General features: G+C 44.9%; 8 protein-coding genes; 3 read left to right on the top strand and 5 right to left on the bottom strand.

Annotated features, from left to right (window-relative positions):
• FFUJ_09034 (uncharacterized protein) lies at positions 1-1,788 on the top strand (the record flags this gene model as incomplete). The annotated part of the gene is made up of 1 exon (XM_023580199.1): positions 1-1,788. The coding sequence occupies one exon, from the start codon at positions 1-3 to the stop codon at positions 1,786-1,788; it is 1,788 nt and encodes a 595-aa protein (XP_023433018.1).
• Positions 1,789-2,368: 580 nt separating this feature from the next.
• Positions 2,369-3,697, top strand: FFUJ_09035 (uncharacterized protein; the record flags this gene model as incomplete). XM_023580198.1 has 2 exons in its annotated part: positions 2,369-3,481; positions 3,557-3,697. 2 exons carry the CDS (start codon positions 2,369-2,371, stop codon positions 3,695-3,697), a joined length of 1,254 nt encoding a protein of 417 aa, XP_023433017.1.
• Positions 3,698-8,437: 4,740 nt separating this feature from the next.
• Positions 8,438-10,258, bottom strand: FFUJ_09036 (uncharacterized protein; the record flags this gene model as incomplete). Its single annotated transcript, XM_023580197.1, has 1 exon — positions 8,438-10,258. One exon carries the CDS (start codon positions 10,256-10,258, stop codon positions 8,438-8,440), a length of 1,821 nt encoding a protein of 606 aa, XP_023433016.1.
• A 966-nt stretch (positions 10,259-11,224) lies between these two features.
• FFUJ_09037 (uncharacterized protein) lies at positions 11,225-11,835 on the top strand (the record flags this gene model as incomplete). XM_023580196.1 has 3 exons in its annotated part: positions 11,225-11,277; positions 11,323-11,385; positions 11,433-11,835. The coding sequence occupies 3 exons, from the start codon at positions 11,225-11,227 to the stop codon at positions 11,833-11,835; spliced, it is 519 nt and encodes a 172-aa protein (XP_023433015.1).
• A 2,119-nt stretch (positions 11,836-13,954) lies between these two features.
• On the bottom strand, positions 13,955-14,445 carry FFUJ_09038 (uncharacterized protein; the record flags this gene model as incomplete). XM_023580195.1 has 2 exons in its annotated part: positions 13,955-14,104; positions 14,152-14,445. The coding sequence occupies 2 exons, from the start codon at positions 14,443-14,445 to the stop codon at positions 13,955-13,957; spliced, it is 444 nt and encodes a 147-aa protein (XP_023433014.1).
• A 284-nt stretch (positions 14,446-14,729) lies between these two features.
• On the bottom strand, positions 14,730-15,022 carry FFUJ_09039 (uncharacterized protein; the record flags this gene model as incomplete). XM_023580193.1 has 2 exons in its annotated part: positions 14,730-14,796; positions 14,847-15,022. The coding sequence occupies 2 exons, from the start codon at positions 15,020-15,022 to the stop codon at positions 14,730-14,732; spliced, it is 243 nt and encodes an 80-aa protein (XP_023433013.1).
• Positions 15,023-15,429: 407 nt separating this feature from the next.
• On the bottom strand, positions 15,430-16,063 carry FFUJ_09040 (uncharacterized protein; the record flags this gene model as incomplete). XM_023580192.1 has 2 exons in its annotated part: positions 15,430-15,865; positions 15,912-16,063. 2 exons carry the CDS (start codon positions 16,061-16,063, stop codon positions 15,430-15,432), a joined length of 588 nt encoding a protein of 195 aa, XP_023433012.1.
• Positions 16,064-16,343: 280 nt separating this feature from the next.
• Positions 16,344-17,698, bottom strand: FFUJ_09041 (uncharacterized protein; the record flags this gene model as incomplete). XM_023580191.1 has 4 exons in its annotated part: positions 16,344-16,642; positions 16,705-16,984; positions 17,043-17,331; positions 17,541-17,698. 4 exons carry the CDS (start codon positions 17,696-17,698, stop codon positions 16,344-16,346), a joined length of 1,026 nt encoding a protein of 341 aa, XP_023433011.1.
• Positions 17,699-18,281: the final 583 nt, after the last annotated feature.

The raw sequence follows: 18,281 nt of genomic DNA, 5'->3' as shown, positions 1-18,281 counted from the left end.
ATGGCCTCTTCTGGCACACAGAAGACATTCGACCACTTCAGCTTTGACTATGTCAAAGTTGGTCCTCGTCGCGCCCATATGAAGGCGTTCTTCCTTTACCTTGGCCTTTGGAATGAGGAAAAGGTGAAGATTATTCGCGACTACAGCCAGGAGCAGGCTTGTGAGATGGTTAATGCTGCAGGGTATGACCAAATCAACCAAGTTTACTTCGAGCTTATGGTTGACCAGATCGTTTGGTACAACCTTCTCCAGAATGGCAACGCAATTGGCCAAGGTCATGACTGGCCTTGGACAATCGAAGGTGCGATTGAGAAGACGGACGTGACCACCTACGGCGCGTCTGGCTTTTACAACACATGGAAACTGCGCAAGCAGGAAGCCGAAGAGAGGCTGAAATCCAAAGTTGGCGCCACGGACCAGACCACTGCCGGAGTCTCCTCTTCGCCGGTTACTTTGGATACAGAGACTGCCGCGAGCTCCTCCGCCACGACACAGGTCTCCGAGACTGGCCCCGTGCATTTGAGGCCAGAGCCTGAGGTCGGAGGGCTAGCTGTTGGGTCTTCTTTCGGACATCCGGCACAATGTTCACTTGGACAAAAGGACTATGGTATGAGCTTTTCAATCCGGGCCTCTAAGCCTCCAATCGACAACTCAATCGACATCACCCGGTTTGCTGATGCATTCGCAGATACCAGCCTAGTTGTCGCCGCTGGAGAGTCAGCGAAGAAAGAAATGGGGAAAGAGAATGTCACCACCGAAGCCGCGGCATCTAAAGTCAAGGCCGAACGTCTAGATGAGAAGATCAGCTATGCGCACGCCCTTTACAACGAAGAAGTGGTTGATACAGATACACAGAAAGCCCACATCGAGCATACGAAGATTCTGGACGCTACGGCTAAGGCTGTGGAGTATGGATATTCGCCAGATGACTGGCACCATTTCGCAGAGGAGGATGATGATACTGAGCCCGTCATTCCTGTGAATGTGGAGATGCCAGTCAGGCATGACTTTCGCGCCAACAACGACATCAATTGCGAAGGACCCATGGGACCTGTCCCTGAGTACCTGCAGGATATCTGGGAGAAACTGCGCCTGGGTATGTGCATTCGTGGACCAGTCATTCGTCCATTCGAAATTGCGCTCCCAGAGTGGATTGACTTCCACGATCTTGTCTATGGTGACGACGGTGCTCTCTACGCCATGATCGAAGATGAGGCGCTCATTGATCGCGACATCGTCATCACTTGGTCAACGAAGAATGGTCGCCCAGTCAGCCTGGTGGTTGGTCCGAAGCCATCAGTTAAATATGATTACGAAGACAAACAGCTTTGGCTGCGCGTGCGAGCAACTTGGCTCAAGGTTGCTGAGTGGCTTGCTAATGCTTACGATGGACGCCCTCACCGGCTGACGGAGTTCCTGCGCTACCGCCAGGAACAAGAGTTGATGGGGATCCCCCAACCCTCAATCGATCAAGTCTTGTCCCTTCTGATGAACAGTTGGGATTCGATCTCACAAGAACCAGTCCGCGCCGCTGTTGATGCGCTTTCCTGGAGAGAGGAGCTGGATGTGTGGACTCCTCAGCTTCACGCCATCTTTTCTCAAAGCTGGGGCTACGCTTCGAAAATGGCCCAGACCTGGGTGCTCCGAGAGGGTGTAAAGCCAGCATACCGTCGATTGGAAGTGGCCGAGTACATGTTGGCTGCCTTTCGTCCGGAGGATGCTTACAGATGGGGACGCGATGTCTATGCGATGATCGGAACCTACGGCAAGGGGACATTCCCTGCGTGAAGACCTTGTTGGGTGGCAGGGACGTACACACAGCAGGGATATGACCTCTCAGCAAAGACAAAACATGCGATTTCTTCGGATGTCAGGTATCACACTTGAAGTACGGCCATCTTTGACCAATGGCTTACGGATGGGGTGACCTAATGGACCTTTTGTTTCTTGGGAGGGAATTGTGTGATTCGAGGTTTTGGTGGAAGGGGAGAGGACTGGGTAATTATGCGGAATGAATACAATCTTGGTTGGAGGCGCTGAACAGTTTCCCTATCGCTACGTGATATTCCGGTGACAAGTGAAGAGTGATTAATACCCTTTAAAGATGTAAAATGACTTGGCTGTCAAGATCCAAGTTCCGCAAAATACGATGCATCGGTTCAGTCACTTCTGGCTACTTTGTTGGAACCACACCTCAGGCTCGGCCATCTCTCGCTACGTGCGGTCCGCACTGTGCGCACTGGCTGGTGATAATCAAGTCCCACAGGTTCCTCCGCTACGAATAATTCACCACAAAACACACATTCTGTGCACATGTAAGAAACCTTCACCTGAAAGCGAATACTCTAACTTTTTACAAGCTTCCAAAATGACCAACGACATCCGAACTCACTACAATATCCGCAGTCCCCAGGCCGACATTGTCGCCGCTATCCTCAAAGGTCACCCTCCCCAGTTCTTTAACAGTGACGCAAGGCCAGGCTTTGATTGCCTGATCGTCGTTCTTCGGCGTATCTTTAGCCACATTATGCTCGGTCCCGTCCCTGCTGTAGACTGGCTGGAAGCCTCAGAGAAAGAAAACCCCATCCTGCGTTTTGCCTGGGGCGTGTTCGGTGACGAGAAGGCAGAGATGGAGAGGGCCATCCGCGCAAGGTATCAAGTCTTTGACGAGCTTTACAGCAAGGACCTCGACCACTCAAGTTCTTTTGAGGAACTCTGCAACTCGTCACTTATGAATAAGACCTTCTGGTCGCAGTCTGAATTCAGACTTACCGGCATCCCTGTGGACATCAACACGAGGATGGTGATTGAGGTTCCCAGCGATGAGCTCGCCGATACAAGTCTGCTGAGGCTCAACCACGTGGAACATCCTGGTCAACCTCTACATGAGGTTGTGTCTAAGTCCTTTGGTGTTGTCACCAAAAAGGAAACGAAGGTCTTGGCATCGCCACACAATCCTCGGATCGTTCGGGTTGAGTGTACTCCAAGCCCCGACGATACCATCCGGTTTGGCTTCAAAGACCTTCTAAACCTTTCCATTCCTATCTTGAAATTCAAACCTGATGACCCTACGAAAGTTATACAAAAGGGCTGGATTGGATACTCTCTTCTGGCTGTCGTTCGCCTCAAGGATGATAAACACGCATCAGAGTTTGTTCGTACCTACTCAGAGCGAGGTGAGAATCTCATCGGTGAGCGGGAACCACCATCAATTGTGGATAACTCCTGGTCTATCAATGATCAGCAAGGAAAGTACATGTTGTTCTATGGTGTTCTACCTCAAAACCAAGGTGTACAGGCGCGCTTTCCAGAAGTCTGTCTGCCGAGAATGACTGAGAACGACGCGAGAACTATGAAGCGCATGGAACGCTTTCTGGATAGCGTGATGCAGGAGGATAGCCATCAACAGCTACAGCCGACGCCTCCAGCTTCATCTATACCCAAGTTGCCCGTGACCGAAGAAATGCAAGATGACCATTCCGTGCCTTTCGACGGTCAATTGGAACCTTAAATCTCCCGCCCTCTCCCAGGCGACCCTGTTGATGGGGTACCACAGCCGGGACAGGATGAAGGGACCAAGAGGCGTAAGCGCCAAAGAAACAACAGGAAGCGCCGAAGAGACGCACAGGAGGATGAGGCCGAGGACCGCCAACCTCCTGAGCAACCGCAAGGCCCTAGTTTCGGCATCATCCCCTAGATCTTAGGATGGCTGATGCGGGAGGATTACCTGTGAGTCAACAAAGGTTGACACACGAAAAGGGGGAGTGTAAGACCTTCTCCTATTTGATCATGGAATGGTTGAGCGTTGTTCTGGAGCCACTCATTGCAGATTCCAAGCCCTAAGTCTCTGGGCATGGTCTTGAACTCAGTGGCCTTATAAACTATCACTAAGACACTATGGGATAAATAATCGCAGTGGAATGAATATAAGGTCTTTAAATAATTAAGTAAATAGTTTAGGAAAATAGAAATAGATAATTAATTCAGTATTTAAATTGCTATATATACTATATATTAGGATTGTTTTTTATAGCCTTTATAAAATATAAATATTTAAATTAATAAATAAAATATAATTAATAAGTTAAAAAAGTTATTTATAATATATTACTATTATATATACTATATTACTATAATATATATATATTACTATTATATATACTATATTACTATAATATATATATATTACTATTATATATACTATATTTCTATAATATATATATATTACTATTATAGATAGTATATTATTATAATATATATATATTACTATTATATATATTATATTACTATAATATATATATATTACTATTATATATACTATATTACTATAATATATATATATTACTATTATATATACTTATTTTTTTTTTTTAAGTTTATATATTAGCCTTAAAAGGTACTTAAATATCTTTAAAGTCTATTATTATTTAAATATTTATTACCTCTTAAATAGTAAAGCTTTATTAAATTAATATTATTAAGTTAATTACTTTAATTATAGTCTAAACTTAAATATATTTAATTTAGCTAAAAAGCCTTACTTTTTAATTAGCTAAAATCTTTCTTTTATAATCTATTAAAAGTTATATTAATTTTTATAATATATTATATTTTAATTATTTAATATATAGTAAGTTATTTAATTTAACTTCTTTTTATATTAAAACTATTAATAGTATTATAGCTATTTTATTATAATACTTTAAAGAAGCCTATAGCTACCTTAATATAATAAAGTATATTAAATAAAAGGCTATAATACTAAAGATAAAATTAAATAAATTATTAATAAAAATAGCTATAATAAACTATATTATAAAGTAATAAAAGTTATAATTACCTAAAAGAATATAAATAATATTAATTATATTAAGTTAATTGCCTTTAGTTATAAAATCCTTTTCTTAATTTAAACTATTAATTCTTTACTAATATCACTTTATCTACAGTTCTTAGACATAAGGTCAATTAGTTACATGCCCTGGCATATGCATTTAATTAGTAGATATCAATTTAGCTTTTACTAACTAATTTATATAAAAGTTAACCTAATTCCTTTAAACCTTTAGTCCTAAAACCCTGCTATTACCCTGTATTTATCTAACTCTATATGCTATCCTCTTGCTCTTATAGTCTTAAACTATAACTAGCTTATTATATTAGAAGTAGCACCCCCTCTGCTATAATAACCCTTTTAGCTATATTGGAAAGCCACTCTTTATATGCATTTAAGTTGCCTGTAAAGGTAGTAAGGAAGGCTACCTGGTCTGACTAAAAGAGATAACCTTCTTTTAGGTCTCTCTTTAGGTCCTTTAAATCTAATAGCTTATTATAGACCTAGCCTAAATTAATTATATTAAGATAGGGCTAATAAATTATATAATTAATTAACTTAATTAGTATATAATTAAAGATTGCTATTTTAATTAGGTTAGATTAGTACCTTAATAAGAAGTTCTTCTTAATGGCAGTTACTATTATATAGATCTCTTTTAGTTTATCTTTATTAGCTATGCCTAAGGCAGGCCTAATAGCTGCATTAAGGTTATAGCCAGTTATATAGTAGTTATAATTATATGGCTGCAGGCTATTTTATATAGCAGGTATTGTGTTAGTAGCTATAATTGATGTCAGTAACTGTAACTAATGGTTAGGCTGGGGAATGTACTTTGTGATGGACTTGGCCTAGTGAAAAGGTTAATTTAAGATGCCTTAGTCTTTTAGGTATAGTGAAGGAAGAAGGCTGATATAGCTGCCTAGGGGCGGTATTAATACTGCTTAATTAAGGCAGCAATTATGTCATTAAGGCAGATAAACTTTATATAATTTTGACCTTTAAGATATAGGCCTATTATAGGGGCCTTATTGTTTAAGCCTTTAAATAAAAAGTTAGAAGCTTAATAGCCTTATTAGGCTAATAGTAAAGGAAAAAAAAAAAAAAAAAAAAAAAATACCTTTTATTTATATAATCTCTCTATAGGTAAAATCCTTTTATTAAAAAGGCCTTTTTTATTAAAGAGCTAAATAAATTTAATAAATTTTAAAAGAAGTTACTTAAAGGGATATATTTAAGCTATAAAAAGCTAATATTTATTAATACCCTTTATAGTAATATATATAATAAGTAGTTTAAGGCTATTTAATTATTAGCTAAAAGTATATTAAAGAGAATTAAGCTATTATAAATATTAGGCTTATTATAATTTTAAATTATAAGAGTATAAAGATAAAAGAAATAGTATACTATAAAATAGATAAAAAAGAGATAATTATAAAGTTTTATAAAAGGAAAATATATTAAGTTTTATATAGGTTTAGGCAGGCTATTAAAAGTTAAAAACTATAAGTAAAGAAAAGGAAAAATAAATTATATTATATAATATATAATTAATTTATAATTATAAAAACTATTTAAATATTAATATACTGTTAATATAAATAAGGGATTATATATATTATATTACTATAATATATATATATTACTATTATAGATAGTATATTACTATAATATATATATATTACTTTTATATATACTATATTACTATAATATATATATATTACTATTATATATACTATATTACTATAATATATATATATTACTATTATATATATTATATTATTATAATATATATATATTACTATTATATATACTATATTACTATTATATATATATATTATTATTATAGATAGTATATTTCTATAATATATATATATTACTATTATAGTTAGTATATTACTATAATATATATATATTATTAATATATATACTATATTACTATTATATATATATATTACTATTATAGATATTATATTCCTATAATATATATATATATATTACTATTATAGATAGTATATTTCTATACTATATATATATTATATATATATTTATATATATTTAATCCTTTTATTTATTTTTAATCTCTTATTTATAAAAATATACTTTAAAATCTTTACTTTATACTTTTAAGTATTAAGGATAATACTATATAGAAGCTGTAATAAGAATCTCTTTTACTAAGGCCTTACCTAAGCTTATAGTATTAAGTAAGCAGTTAAATTTACTTACCTGGCAAAAGGATTGTAGGCTTATGGCTTAGGTTTATAAACAGTGAGTCTTACATACTGTTTCCTGATTATACACTAATATTCTCCAGTTACATCTCACTTTGCAAGTCCATCTTAAGGCACCATGCAAGCCATATCCCCTGAAATCGATCCCCACCGTGCACAATACATTGCCAGACTTGCGTGGCCGAAGCCAATACCGCTGTACCACCCACGCTTGTCCGAGTCTCACACCAAGTACTTGTCTGCAAAACGTCTTCATACACGAAAAAACAATAATCTACATCACACGCGTCGGAATTTGCAATTCACATGGAACTTCCATCGGCAGATGCTATGGGGACAGGGAATCATGGGGGTGGAATAATCATGAGGGCAGGCTACTTGGACTTTCAAAATGTCAGTCTCACATCATTTGTTCTTGATCAAACACTCACATCTTCCAGACATATCTCATTCTGCAAATCCCGATCGATAAACCAGACATACCGTATCATTCATATGGTCAAAGCAAATAACATCGTACCCATCATCCACGTTCGCCCAAGTCTCCTACCAACCACCGAAACATGGTCACCCGAGTCACAAGTTGAGAATTACATGGAATGTCCGGCCGTGGACACTACTGGACAAATGATTGGTGGAATGAACACAAGGTCTTGGAACAATTGAGCAAATAGTCGAGGACAAGGGAAATGGACGATTAATTCAGTACTCAAATTGCTACGCGTGCTACTTTTCTCTGTGAATTCTATGTCTTGAAGTGAGTGTTACGATTCGTTCGAGACTTAAGTACCTACAACGGGGTTCGAGTCACTCTAGCTATTGACAAGTCATTTCAAGGCAGTATAATGTTAAAGGAGGAACACACGATAATCACGACGGGCTAGTAACATGTCTTTGAGACAACATTTGTATTGTTATCTACTTGTACCCCTTCAAAATCTTCAGCACCTCAGACCTAGGGGCCACAAAAACGTCACGAGCGTCGCTCCTTGCAGGGAAGCGACCGGCTTCTGTGCATCCCAGTCTATATTCCTTCTTGGTATGGGGGGATTTTGTGGAAGTACAGGCCATGGAGGAAGATGTGAGCTTTGTTTGCTTGACTTTGTGTCTGTGTGTGTACCTGGAGTCTTATCAATTGGCTCGGGCAATTGTGAGACTTCCCGTGCTCTATCCTCATCTCCCATTGCAGGATTGATGTTGCCAGACACAGGCTCTGTAACCTGCTTCTGAGCAGTTGTAGCCGGTTGCTCAGCCCCTCTGGTTCAGGAGCTTTTTGCTTGGGTACAGGCTTCTGAGGTGCGATGTCCTCTAACATGAGCTCACCTTAGATCGTTTCCTCCAAGAATCCGAAGTCATTGGGAGGCGCCTAAGGACTTGTTCCTAACTCAGGACTTCTGGTGGCAGCACCAGGGGCGATTACAGTCGGTTCGGGAAGGCTAGGCCTTTCAGGATGGCTCTGTTCAACGTCAGCTTGGTTGGGCGCTTCCTTTGTTTTACGCAGCTGAGTCAATTCAGATTGCATGCTCTGCAGCTGCTCCTTCATATCAAGCATCTGTTGATTTTGCTCGTTCCTCATGTCGAGCATCTGTTGGTTTTGCTCTTCCTTCATGTTGAGAATGAGCTCCATTTGCTGTTTTTGGCCTTCTTGTACGAGCTTGTACAGCTTGGCGTTTTCCTCCTTCAACGACGAGATCTCTGTAGACATCTGCTCTTCATGGAAAGAGCCATGAACCGGGGGTTCAGAAGGTCTCAAAGACTGTCTTGAAGAGAGGGTAGGACCATGTGCCAGAAGTACATCTGCTCCAGAAGTACTTTGTGCCGCATCATCGGGAGGCAGGTCGAGACCGAAATCGAGTTCCAAGTGACAATCCATAAAGTCATCCTCGCCAGTACCCTCGTGGTTAATTCCAGGGCTCGAGTGAGGAATGAACTCATCTTCTCTGTCATAGTCGTCATCGACAACTTGACGGCGACGAAGTGTTCGCGGCCGATGAGCTATCTCGGGTTCAGACTCGTTGTCTTGACCATCACTAGTATGAATCGAGCCCTGCAAGTCCTGGTCTTCATCGTCACGAGGATGGACCGAGCCCTGCGAGTCCTGGTCTTCATCATCACCTAGCGGTGGTGAAGAGTCCGACGCAAGTTTTCGCTTCACAAGTCTCACATATCGAAACACGCTCTTCCAAGCGATCTCAAAGACAAGAGGGAGCTTCTTCATCGTAGGTAAGTCCTGTCCAGAGACCTCCGCACTCCAACCTTTTGTAGCTTCGTCGACGCTGTAGTTCCATTCGGGCCTGAGGTCTGTGGAGTCAAGAGCATCCGTAAGAAGCTTCAAATCGTGAATTGTAACTGGTAGGACCTTAAGGCCAAGCAGCTCCGTGAATGCTGGTTTGGGCTTGGTAGCAGTGTGTTCAGAGGCGAGCTCACCTATCTGGTAGAAAAGATCTGACCACTCACCAGGTGACTCTCCGCGCTCCAAGATACGCTCCCTTTCCGACACATGCATTTCATGATACGAACAAGATAATTCGACCTTTTGCTCATGGCAGCGCTGAACTTCGGCATAGACGGAGTCGAGAGCTGGACAAGGCTTGTCGAGTCGACCGCTCCATAGACGGCGATCGTCGAGGCGACAGATAACCGTCCATTGCAAGGCCGTCGCCAAGAGATCTGTGTTTGACTCCCAAAACGGGTGTTCCATGATGTCCGTAAAGCTGTCGCAGAATGGCCTGGTGTAGATCCATTCGTTTCCGTAGCCGTTAGGTGCCAGTGAGCAGTACCGAAGGCTATGGTATGGAGAGAAGATTGCGACCGGTGTTGACTTGAACAGTCGGAGGCAGACCTTGAACATAGTCAAAAACGACGAATGTTGCGACGGTGTGAATTTAGAGTTGGCCTTTTGAGGAGACTGTTCCCATTCTTCATCAATCGCATCATCGTCTTCAGGATCCCATGGACCGTCCACGTGCCACGAGACAAGTTCGCGGTAATACGCGTCCAAGTCGTCGCCTGTGTATTGCAGATTGGGATTTTCTGCCACCATTCTCCTGGCTTGCACCCGGCTCATGGCAGTAGAGGGAGCTTGTGAAGTCTGGTCAGCCTTCTTTGGCCGACCTTTCCTCTTGGCAGCAGGCTCATCCTCGTGACGGCTCGAGGCACGTCTGTTTTTTCTTTGCGCGTCGCTCATCGTGTGTTGTTGTTGCTGTTGTGGTTAATGACAATATCGATGAGTATTGATTGAGAAGCAAACGAGAGGGCGAAAGAGTGAACATGTGCAAGACGGTAAGTGGGGCGAGGGCAACACACTGAAGATGTGCCCCTAACTGCCCGCTGAGTCCACTGGAAGGGCTTGGGCGGGGAGAACTTGTAAGTGAACGTCGCTGGTCAATGATATCCTGAACGCTTCAATCAGCCAAACCCCCTGAGTATACGATAGTTCTAAGCATTGAATTCTGCAAGAAGTAGTACCTCAACCGGCGGATTCAACGTCAGGTAATCCCCTGTTTTGCTAGACGTCTTAGATTGTGGTGTTCTCCAGCCTTACTGCACCAAAGTTGGCAAGTCGCCTGTACCTTCCTTTGCCTATGACAGTGGAAAAAGAGTTTACGCTTAAAAGTCGACCAATGGTCATCCTTGTCTTGTCCGAATTGGGAAACAAAGTGACTTCAATGTCTTCAGGCCCTTGATCCCGGTGCTAAGCGGAGATCTCAAATGAACTCTCCTGCGTCTCCGCAATGACTCGGTGGCATCGGAAGTTTGTCCGCGGTTGGGACGGTTCCTTTACGGCTTTCAGGCGATGACTTACAATCTGGGAGGCAAGAATGGTTAGATAATAAATCGGTATTATATTCCTTCAGTGATTTCGCTTGGTGTCAACGGTCAAGATTCCAAATTGTGTGTTGAATAAAAAAGAATGGCAGAAACTTGCCTTACTCAAAGCAGTAATGACAAATACCTATAGAGATACTTAAACGGGTATATAAATAGTTAGAGAGACGGCTGATTTCTTGAGGTCAGTTACTCGTGCAGTGCTAGACACGTTAATCTTGGACCGTGCGTAGGGGAGGACTCTGGCCCGCCTTTGCCTAGGGTCTCCTCTTCGTCTTCGTCAATGAGCGTTTCGGGTCTTTCTCCTAACTCTTCATCACTCATCATGAGTTCGCGCAACGAAGAACCGCAGAATCAGCACCAAGGCAGCAGCGATGAGTAAGTTGGCACTCACTAACAGAGTCAAGTTGCTTACAGCCTTAGGATGGATGAGCTCCAGGCTGGCACCCCAGAAGCGAACAGGTTTCCGACCGCGGCGGAGCCTCGGTGAGTCAAGTTGTTCTCTATCCCCTGAAACGTGCTAATGACTTCAGTGTGTCTCTGTGCTCGTCCCTACAAACCCTACTAAGGGACGAACTGCCTCCGTCTCCGCCTCGGGCGTCTTCTTCGGCGACGTATGGTGCACGATCCAGCACAAGCAGAAGAGCCCTGGAGCGCCGAGTTGAGGCGCTGAAAGCCGAGAGGGACCGCGAGGTTCGAGAAAAGCGTGCTATCCTCGACGAAAATCGAAAGCTCAAGGATGCAAACGCGTCGTTGGTTTCGGAGGCACAGCGGTCAAGAGCTGAAAAGGCTCAGATGAAGCAGGAGATACAGAACCTGAAAAGTGAGACTCGGGTGATGCAAACAGAGAAGGAGTTGCAGAAAGCCGAAGTTCGGTACAGAGACGATGTGATCGAACGTCTCAAAGGGGTACTCCGGCGCCATCACCTGTTGTAGATGCTGCGGTGGTGGTGATACGTGGTGTTGAGCACTTCTTGATAGGTACAATAAAGACAACGTGAGTCAGGCATGTACTTTTCATCTACGAGTCATACAATCACAGTTTTGAACCCTCAATATCACAGAGTATTCGATCCATCTGTCAGATTTCTTTGTTGAAGATCAGACCTTCTGTTCAGCTTTTCTTTAAGAATGGATGATCAACTATATGATCCTGGTCCACATGATAATGAAACCGCAACAAAGGAACCCTGGATGTTTGGACATCGTATAAAACGGCTAGGTGACCTGTTTCCAAGTTCGAGTATCCAGACTCGCATCCCACAGGGTCTACTGCCCTTTTTATGTCTACTTGGATGCTATTTACACCACACAATAGTGGCAGGGTCTAAAGACTGATACATAAAGGAGGGTGCGTATACCAGTAACGACTCAAATCTAGCATTTAGTGCTCAATCGACTGAAGGTCATGAATTTCTTCGGGCCCCTGTCTCCCAGCAGCGCTGTTCGCCTGAGAAGTTGACGGGTATACAGTGGTTGCCCCTCCATTTAGGTGCAGGATGAACCTCAGTAAGGTGAGAATCGGAAGGATAAGATCCAAGGAGAGGCCAGGCAGACTGGATGGGGAGCAAAGAGTAGACGGGCCGCTGCTTTTGAGACGTGCGGTGCTTGACAAGAGATGCCCAGCGCAGAGGCTAACATGGCCTTTGTTCACACCCATTTCGGTGCGGAGAACCAATAAAAGCTTAAGGCTCTGTCACATCCCGATGCGGGCCCCCAACCATCTCGCGAGTCAAAGAGCAACCCCTGTAATTATAGGCCGCCTAGCCACTAAATCCGCTATAACTGAGGGATCCGCAATCACAGGTAACTCCAGGTCCCGTCTCAAGCCACGCAGCAATCCCCTGTAATTGTAGGTGCTCTATCCACTAAATCCGCTATAACTCAATCGTCCTGTTGTTTCCCATTACGTTCCATACTACAGACAATCGCCGTTTACTTACATATAATCTTCAAACAATTAGGAGAGGCCAGCACTACTATGGCTACCTATGCAAGAATGTGATCATGCTCGGTGCAATAAGTTAGAATCGATTACCATCCACTACTTCCACTACTATCTACCACAGCAGACAAACATCGCAGTCGCCTCAATGAACGATATCTCTGTGGCCAGTTGATCAGAGCGGCTCACGATATCTCCATACCTTTTTCGACTCGCATCACCGCCCTAAAAGGAGCAAACCTCGGCTCTCAGTAGGTACTCATGTTTCTGGGGCTTGTATACTTGGCGTGATAGATTAATTCCAGCCTGCATCTGTTTCTTGAGAGATAAATTCGTCTAAATTTCACCTGATAATCCATTTGGCAGTAATTGACATAAGAGTTGGTGTACTCTTAAGGCCGTTACTTAGGATAGATATAAGAGGCCCCTATAAGTAACAGGTAGACTCCATCAAGACCTTAAATTAGGTACTAAATGTTAGGCCCTTAATCCACCAGTGGGAATAGAATCCAATATCCCATATAGCCCCCGCTGTAGTTTTAGGTACCGCAACCACTAAATCCACTGTAAAGATAGGTAAGCTGCTCGAGTGCTGACATGTAGGCACTCAGGCCGCTTGACAGCGATCAACGATTCAGGATCCAAAGCAACCCTTTTCGAGCCTACATGCACAACTTGACAGCATCTTGCATTGACGAAGGGGAAATACAAGCGGTGGAATACGCCACCATGGCAGAGGTCAGATTGTTTCCCGGGACCCTTCGGCTGACAGCTTTCACACCGTACAAAGCGCTTCGGGAGTCTGAAGATGGGAACTGTATGTTTGGCATCAATCACGGCCATCAAATGGTACAGGGGTCATTGCCGGCCAAGAATTGGGTGTGGATTCCCCAGAAAGTAGTTGCGAAATGGCTGGCGGAGACCGAGCCCGGGGGAAGGTCATGTCATCAACAAAGAGAAAAGGTGCGGGTCATATCGAAGACAATTGTAAGGCCGTGGCAATCCGTCGATGTCGCGACCTCGGTGCTGAACTGCTGATGGATGATCACTCGTTCAATTGGCGTATCGTCGAAGGGAGAACACAATCGTGCTGTAGCGGTGGAACTGTTGTCAATAATCGGGGTCCGCACCCCCTTGGTTCTCACTCTGACGTGTCAAAGAATCGGTGTGCAACATTTCACACTTCGCGGCCTGGATCCGCTGTGGCGTAAAGAATATGATGGGGTTGATGAATTCGCCATCGCAGGGCATCGTCTCAATCTGGGAGATGTCAGATGGCGGAAGTGGAAAGGATGAAAAGGCCTCACAAGTAAAATGTCATAGGTCGGAAGGGCATTGAGATCTGGAGGAATAAACCACTGTGGGGCGACAGGCGAGTGTGTCGCCCATCTCGGATCCTCATCCGGAACCACAAAGCTTTGTCGAGACATCTTTGGAGATGCAGAAGGGATGGCTGGTTTGAAGACGCGGGAGGTGCCGACAGGGGGAATCGACGGCAAGGGTTTGCAGGAGTAGAGAGAGGAGATCCGATACAGAATCGGGGACGAATGAGGCTGGATGTCCGGGCTTGGAACCCACGAAACCTTGAGTTCGGCATTCATTTCGGTGGAGTGGGAGGGCGTGTCGGCTGTTGAGAAGGAAGTCTGATGTGTTTGAGTAAATGTAAAAGGGAAATGTGTGGCGACAGGATATGTGATGTTGGCGGGTATTGCGCGGTAGATAGCAGGAAGTTTCTGCGGTCGACATATGCATCTGTCGAAGGGATTGGGCCAAACCGAATCATACTTCCGGCAGGGCCATGCCTCTGTTGGCTCGGGCCAGTACCGTCTCTCGATTCTTCAGCGACTATGGCTGGCCGGGGAGGGTGCGTGGGTACCAGAGGGCTCTAGCCTTGGCTCAGGAAGCCTCTTGATATCGACGGCGGTCGGACCTTGGCCCGAACAAGTGAGAGACTGATATGTGGTGTCAGATAAAAGAGACTCTTGAACTCGGACAAACTTACCAAAGCCCTGTACCGTTGGGTTGGAGGTGAAGTCTCGGCTTAAGCCAAATTGAGAAGATATCGAGGGGATGGCGTCCTGAAGGCTTGAGAATATTCGAGGCATATGCGACATCATCAGAAGATATCGTCATGCACAGTGCGTCCGCAGTCTCTCTGGGAAGTTTTGTCGTAGTCATCGACGAATGTGTAAATTCGAACTTCAACGAGCTTAACCTTCAGGCCAAGGATGGTATGAGTCATGATTGCGTATTATGAAACTGACGGTGGAGATATTGCCACAGCAGGCGTCAGAAGGTCAGATGAAGGCGTCGCGGTGGTGGGAGAGAAATAAGCGCCCTCGGTCGAGGCTTGTCGATTGAAGTGGCTTGGGCATTGTCCTTGGGAAAGCCTGGCGCATCAGCTTCTTGATCAACGCGTTCACGGCTCGATGCGACCACAGTGTAATGACTCACCACCCTCTACGTGGCGTGCCAGCGTATGGAGCTTTGCCACGATCAAAGATAACAGCGACTCGGAAGCACACCGAGACGATGGCGCACCTCCCGGATTGTAATTGGAGTGCGAGAGACACGTGTGCGGGAGGTTAATGGTATGCTTCTTTCAGCACCAATAGCAGAGGACACGATGGCCAAATCGGGAATGTGTCGCCGTGGCTGCTCGGTGCAGGGAAGGAACGGTCGGACAGCGGCGGTGGCGTGCGCCAATCGACTACCCAAAGCTTGTTCCCAGGTTCTGTAGTACTGAACACTCGGGTTGCCAGGGACATGTGATCTATCGAGACTCGGAGTGTTCTGGTATGTTGTCGCGGTTTCTGGGAGTATCGTTCTTGGACAGCCAGGGGGACAGTGACAATCGACGATATGCTGATTCTCGAGACTGACCCTCGAAGGGAGATAGGAACGATACCGGGCTTGAACTGTTGCTTCGAGAAGGCGGGCCGAATATGCATGTCGTCTGCGCCAGTAGTCAGGTACGGGAGTCGCCAAGTGTCGACAGACATATTGGGCCGGAAAGTACTTCTGGGAGACCATCAGTGAGAGAAAACTGTCCTGACAGTGTCCATACCTCGAATCATGTGCGAACTTGTGAGAGTTTGAGACAAGCGCCGATCCGCTGTTCAGATCGTTGAGGCAAAGGTGAGGGTAACAGTACGAGGTGAACTCATGAAAGGTCGGAAGAAGACTCAACAGCTGTGTCAGGAATAGAAGAGCACTCATTTGTGAATGGCTGAAGAGTGGACGAGCGTGCGATCGAGTGGCGGAACGTGTCGTGGGTGGAAGAGGGTGAACGGCAATTGCCAATGGCCGAGAGGTCTTCTGTCGATGATGCGTTTGGCGGTGAGGGTTGATCGGTCCGGCTGGTGGTACGGTCGTTGGAGACAGGAGTTGGGAAAGTTGTAGGCTCAGGCATTCGTAGTCGAATTGATCTCATGCGACCAGTCCAACGGGAAACCCTTCAGAAACTTCGCCGCCGGCGTGGAGTGAAGTGTGAGGCGGTTCAAAGACGATTGGCGGGATGATGCGGCGCCTCGACAAGTGCTGCGAGAATCATGGATGGGCCGCCGTTTAGAAGAGTGGTCTTGTACAAGCTTGGCCTTGTCGATAAGATGGTTGCATTTGGGCTGACAAGAGTTGCGGAGCGCATGAGCAGAGCCTGCTGCATCCCATCGGCCACTTGTGAGTTCATTGCTGGGTCGATGGCGATGGTCAAAAGATTCGGCGAGCGTAGATTGAATCGCAAATGAAGGAGGAGAGAATTGACATCGGAATCGTGTGTGCCGCGATTGGCAGTGGTGCCTACTTGTGTCACCCCAGCTGTTTGCAAACCGCGTGTGACAGCCGATGATGCCAAATCAGACTGAAGGCCGGCGAAGGGCAAGCATGGGGAGTGAATTTGGCGGGTTTGGTCGATGGCGATGTTTCATATTGCACCGAGATCTCTGTCCTGGTGTGGTGGTGATGGGACAGGTGACCAAGATGAAACCGAGTGGCGGCGAAGGAATCATCAAAGGGAGGGCTTTCGGGGCGTGTGTACAACTGATTGAAGGGGATGTCGTCAGCCGCGATTTGCAACTCAGTGTCGTGTATTAAAGATTGGATTGCGATTGATGACGCCTCTGGAGATGTTTGAGTGGCTGACTTGTCTCATTGTTCAGCGAGCAACATACGTTGACTGTTGACAGGGTTCTCCCCGTACATGGACCTGTAGGCACTGAAGTGCTCCCGTTGCATTCAATGCCACGCGTGGTCGGCTCGATCTTCGATCATGCCTATAGACCTTCTCTTTTTCCATGATCTCGTGAAGAGCCGCCTCAGGCTGATGAGAGCTGTCTACATCTAAAGCACCATCGTAGGAGGTCGGGTCTTCCAAGCTGTCAACCTCGTCGTGACGAATGGACGCCAACGAGTAGGAGTGCATCTTCGGTGGACCCTGGTCGATGCAGCAGAACACCTTCGTGCTGGTGCGAGATGGGAAGCACACGTCACTTGCTAGTCGTGTTAGCCGAGAACGTTGATATGCCAAGCACGTATGGTGACGTTGATGCTTGAACACACCTCTGGGAATTAAGCGTGTTTTGTTTGTAATGAAGCGTCGCGCGAAATGTGCCCATGTTCCTTGCGATTCATCGCGACTTGACGCTTGATGTCGGGAATGAGTGAGAACAAGTCTCTGCTCCTCACTGCGATTTATGACCTCCTCATTCGTCGTGAGCTTCGAGCGCGTCGCTTTCGTGGACAGTTGGCGCGCTTGATCCGTTCAGACACTATGAGAGCGACTGGCAGTGTCTCGGGTTGTCTTAGAAGGGCATCCTGAGTTCGACTCATGTCACGGCGCTTCTTGTTTTTTAGCATGTTCGTGACTACGGTGTCACAATCAGCTACCTGAGCACTGTCGCACGGATTGCTTTGAAATTCACGGCGTCGCAAAGGCCTTTCCTGACACCCCAGGTGCAAATATGCGTCTTGTCGTAGATCAACCATATGGAAACAAAGCTGGCGAACGTAATTGAAGGGTTCGAGAGTGACAAAAGTTGCTGTACCTTCCTTGATCAAGAGTGTGATGCGTAAAAACGTGACGCGCCAAACAAATTCTGGGCCCGTTGATCGATCTGGGGAAGTGGGGACTTGATCTTGATGGTGCAGGGTAAGACCAGCCATTACCTCGAACTTGGTGATCATACAGCTGTATCATAATTCTGGGGCGTTCTGGATGACCTCTTTATTATAAAAAGAGCAATTGACACGTTTATTGAGGGTAATATTGACTAAAATCGGTGCAAACGTGACTGTTCCAATCAGTCAGGCTGATTTGAAAGGAGTGTCGGTTATCAGAGGTGCAAAAAGCTTGACGACTTAAGAGCCAGTTATGAGATTCACTTCCATTGATAAAGAGTTTCAAACTTCAAAACAATCTATTATTTATAATCAAGACTAA

Source organism: Fusarium fujikuroi, chromosome FFUJ_chr07, assembly GCF_900079805.1.
Source record: "Fusarium fujikuroi IMI 58289 draft genome, chromosome FFUJ_chr07".
Taxonomy (NCBI): domain Eukaryota; kingdom Fungi; phylum Ascomycota; class Sordariomycetes; order Hypocreales; family Nectriaceae; genus Fusarium; species Fusarium fujikuroi.
The sequence above is the reverse complement of the archived record's forward strand: the minus strand, read 5'-3'. Positions and strand labels throughout refer to the sequence as shown.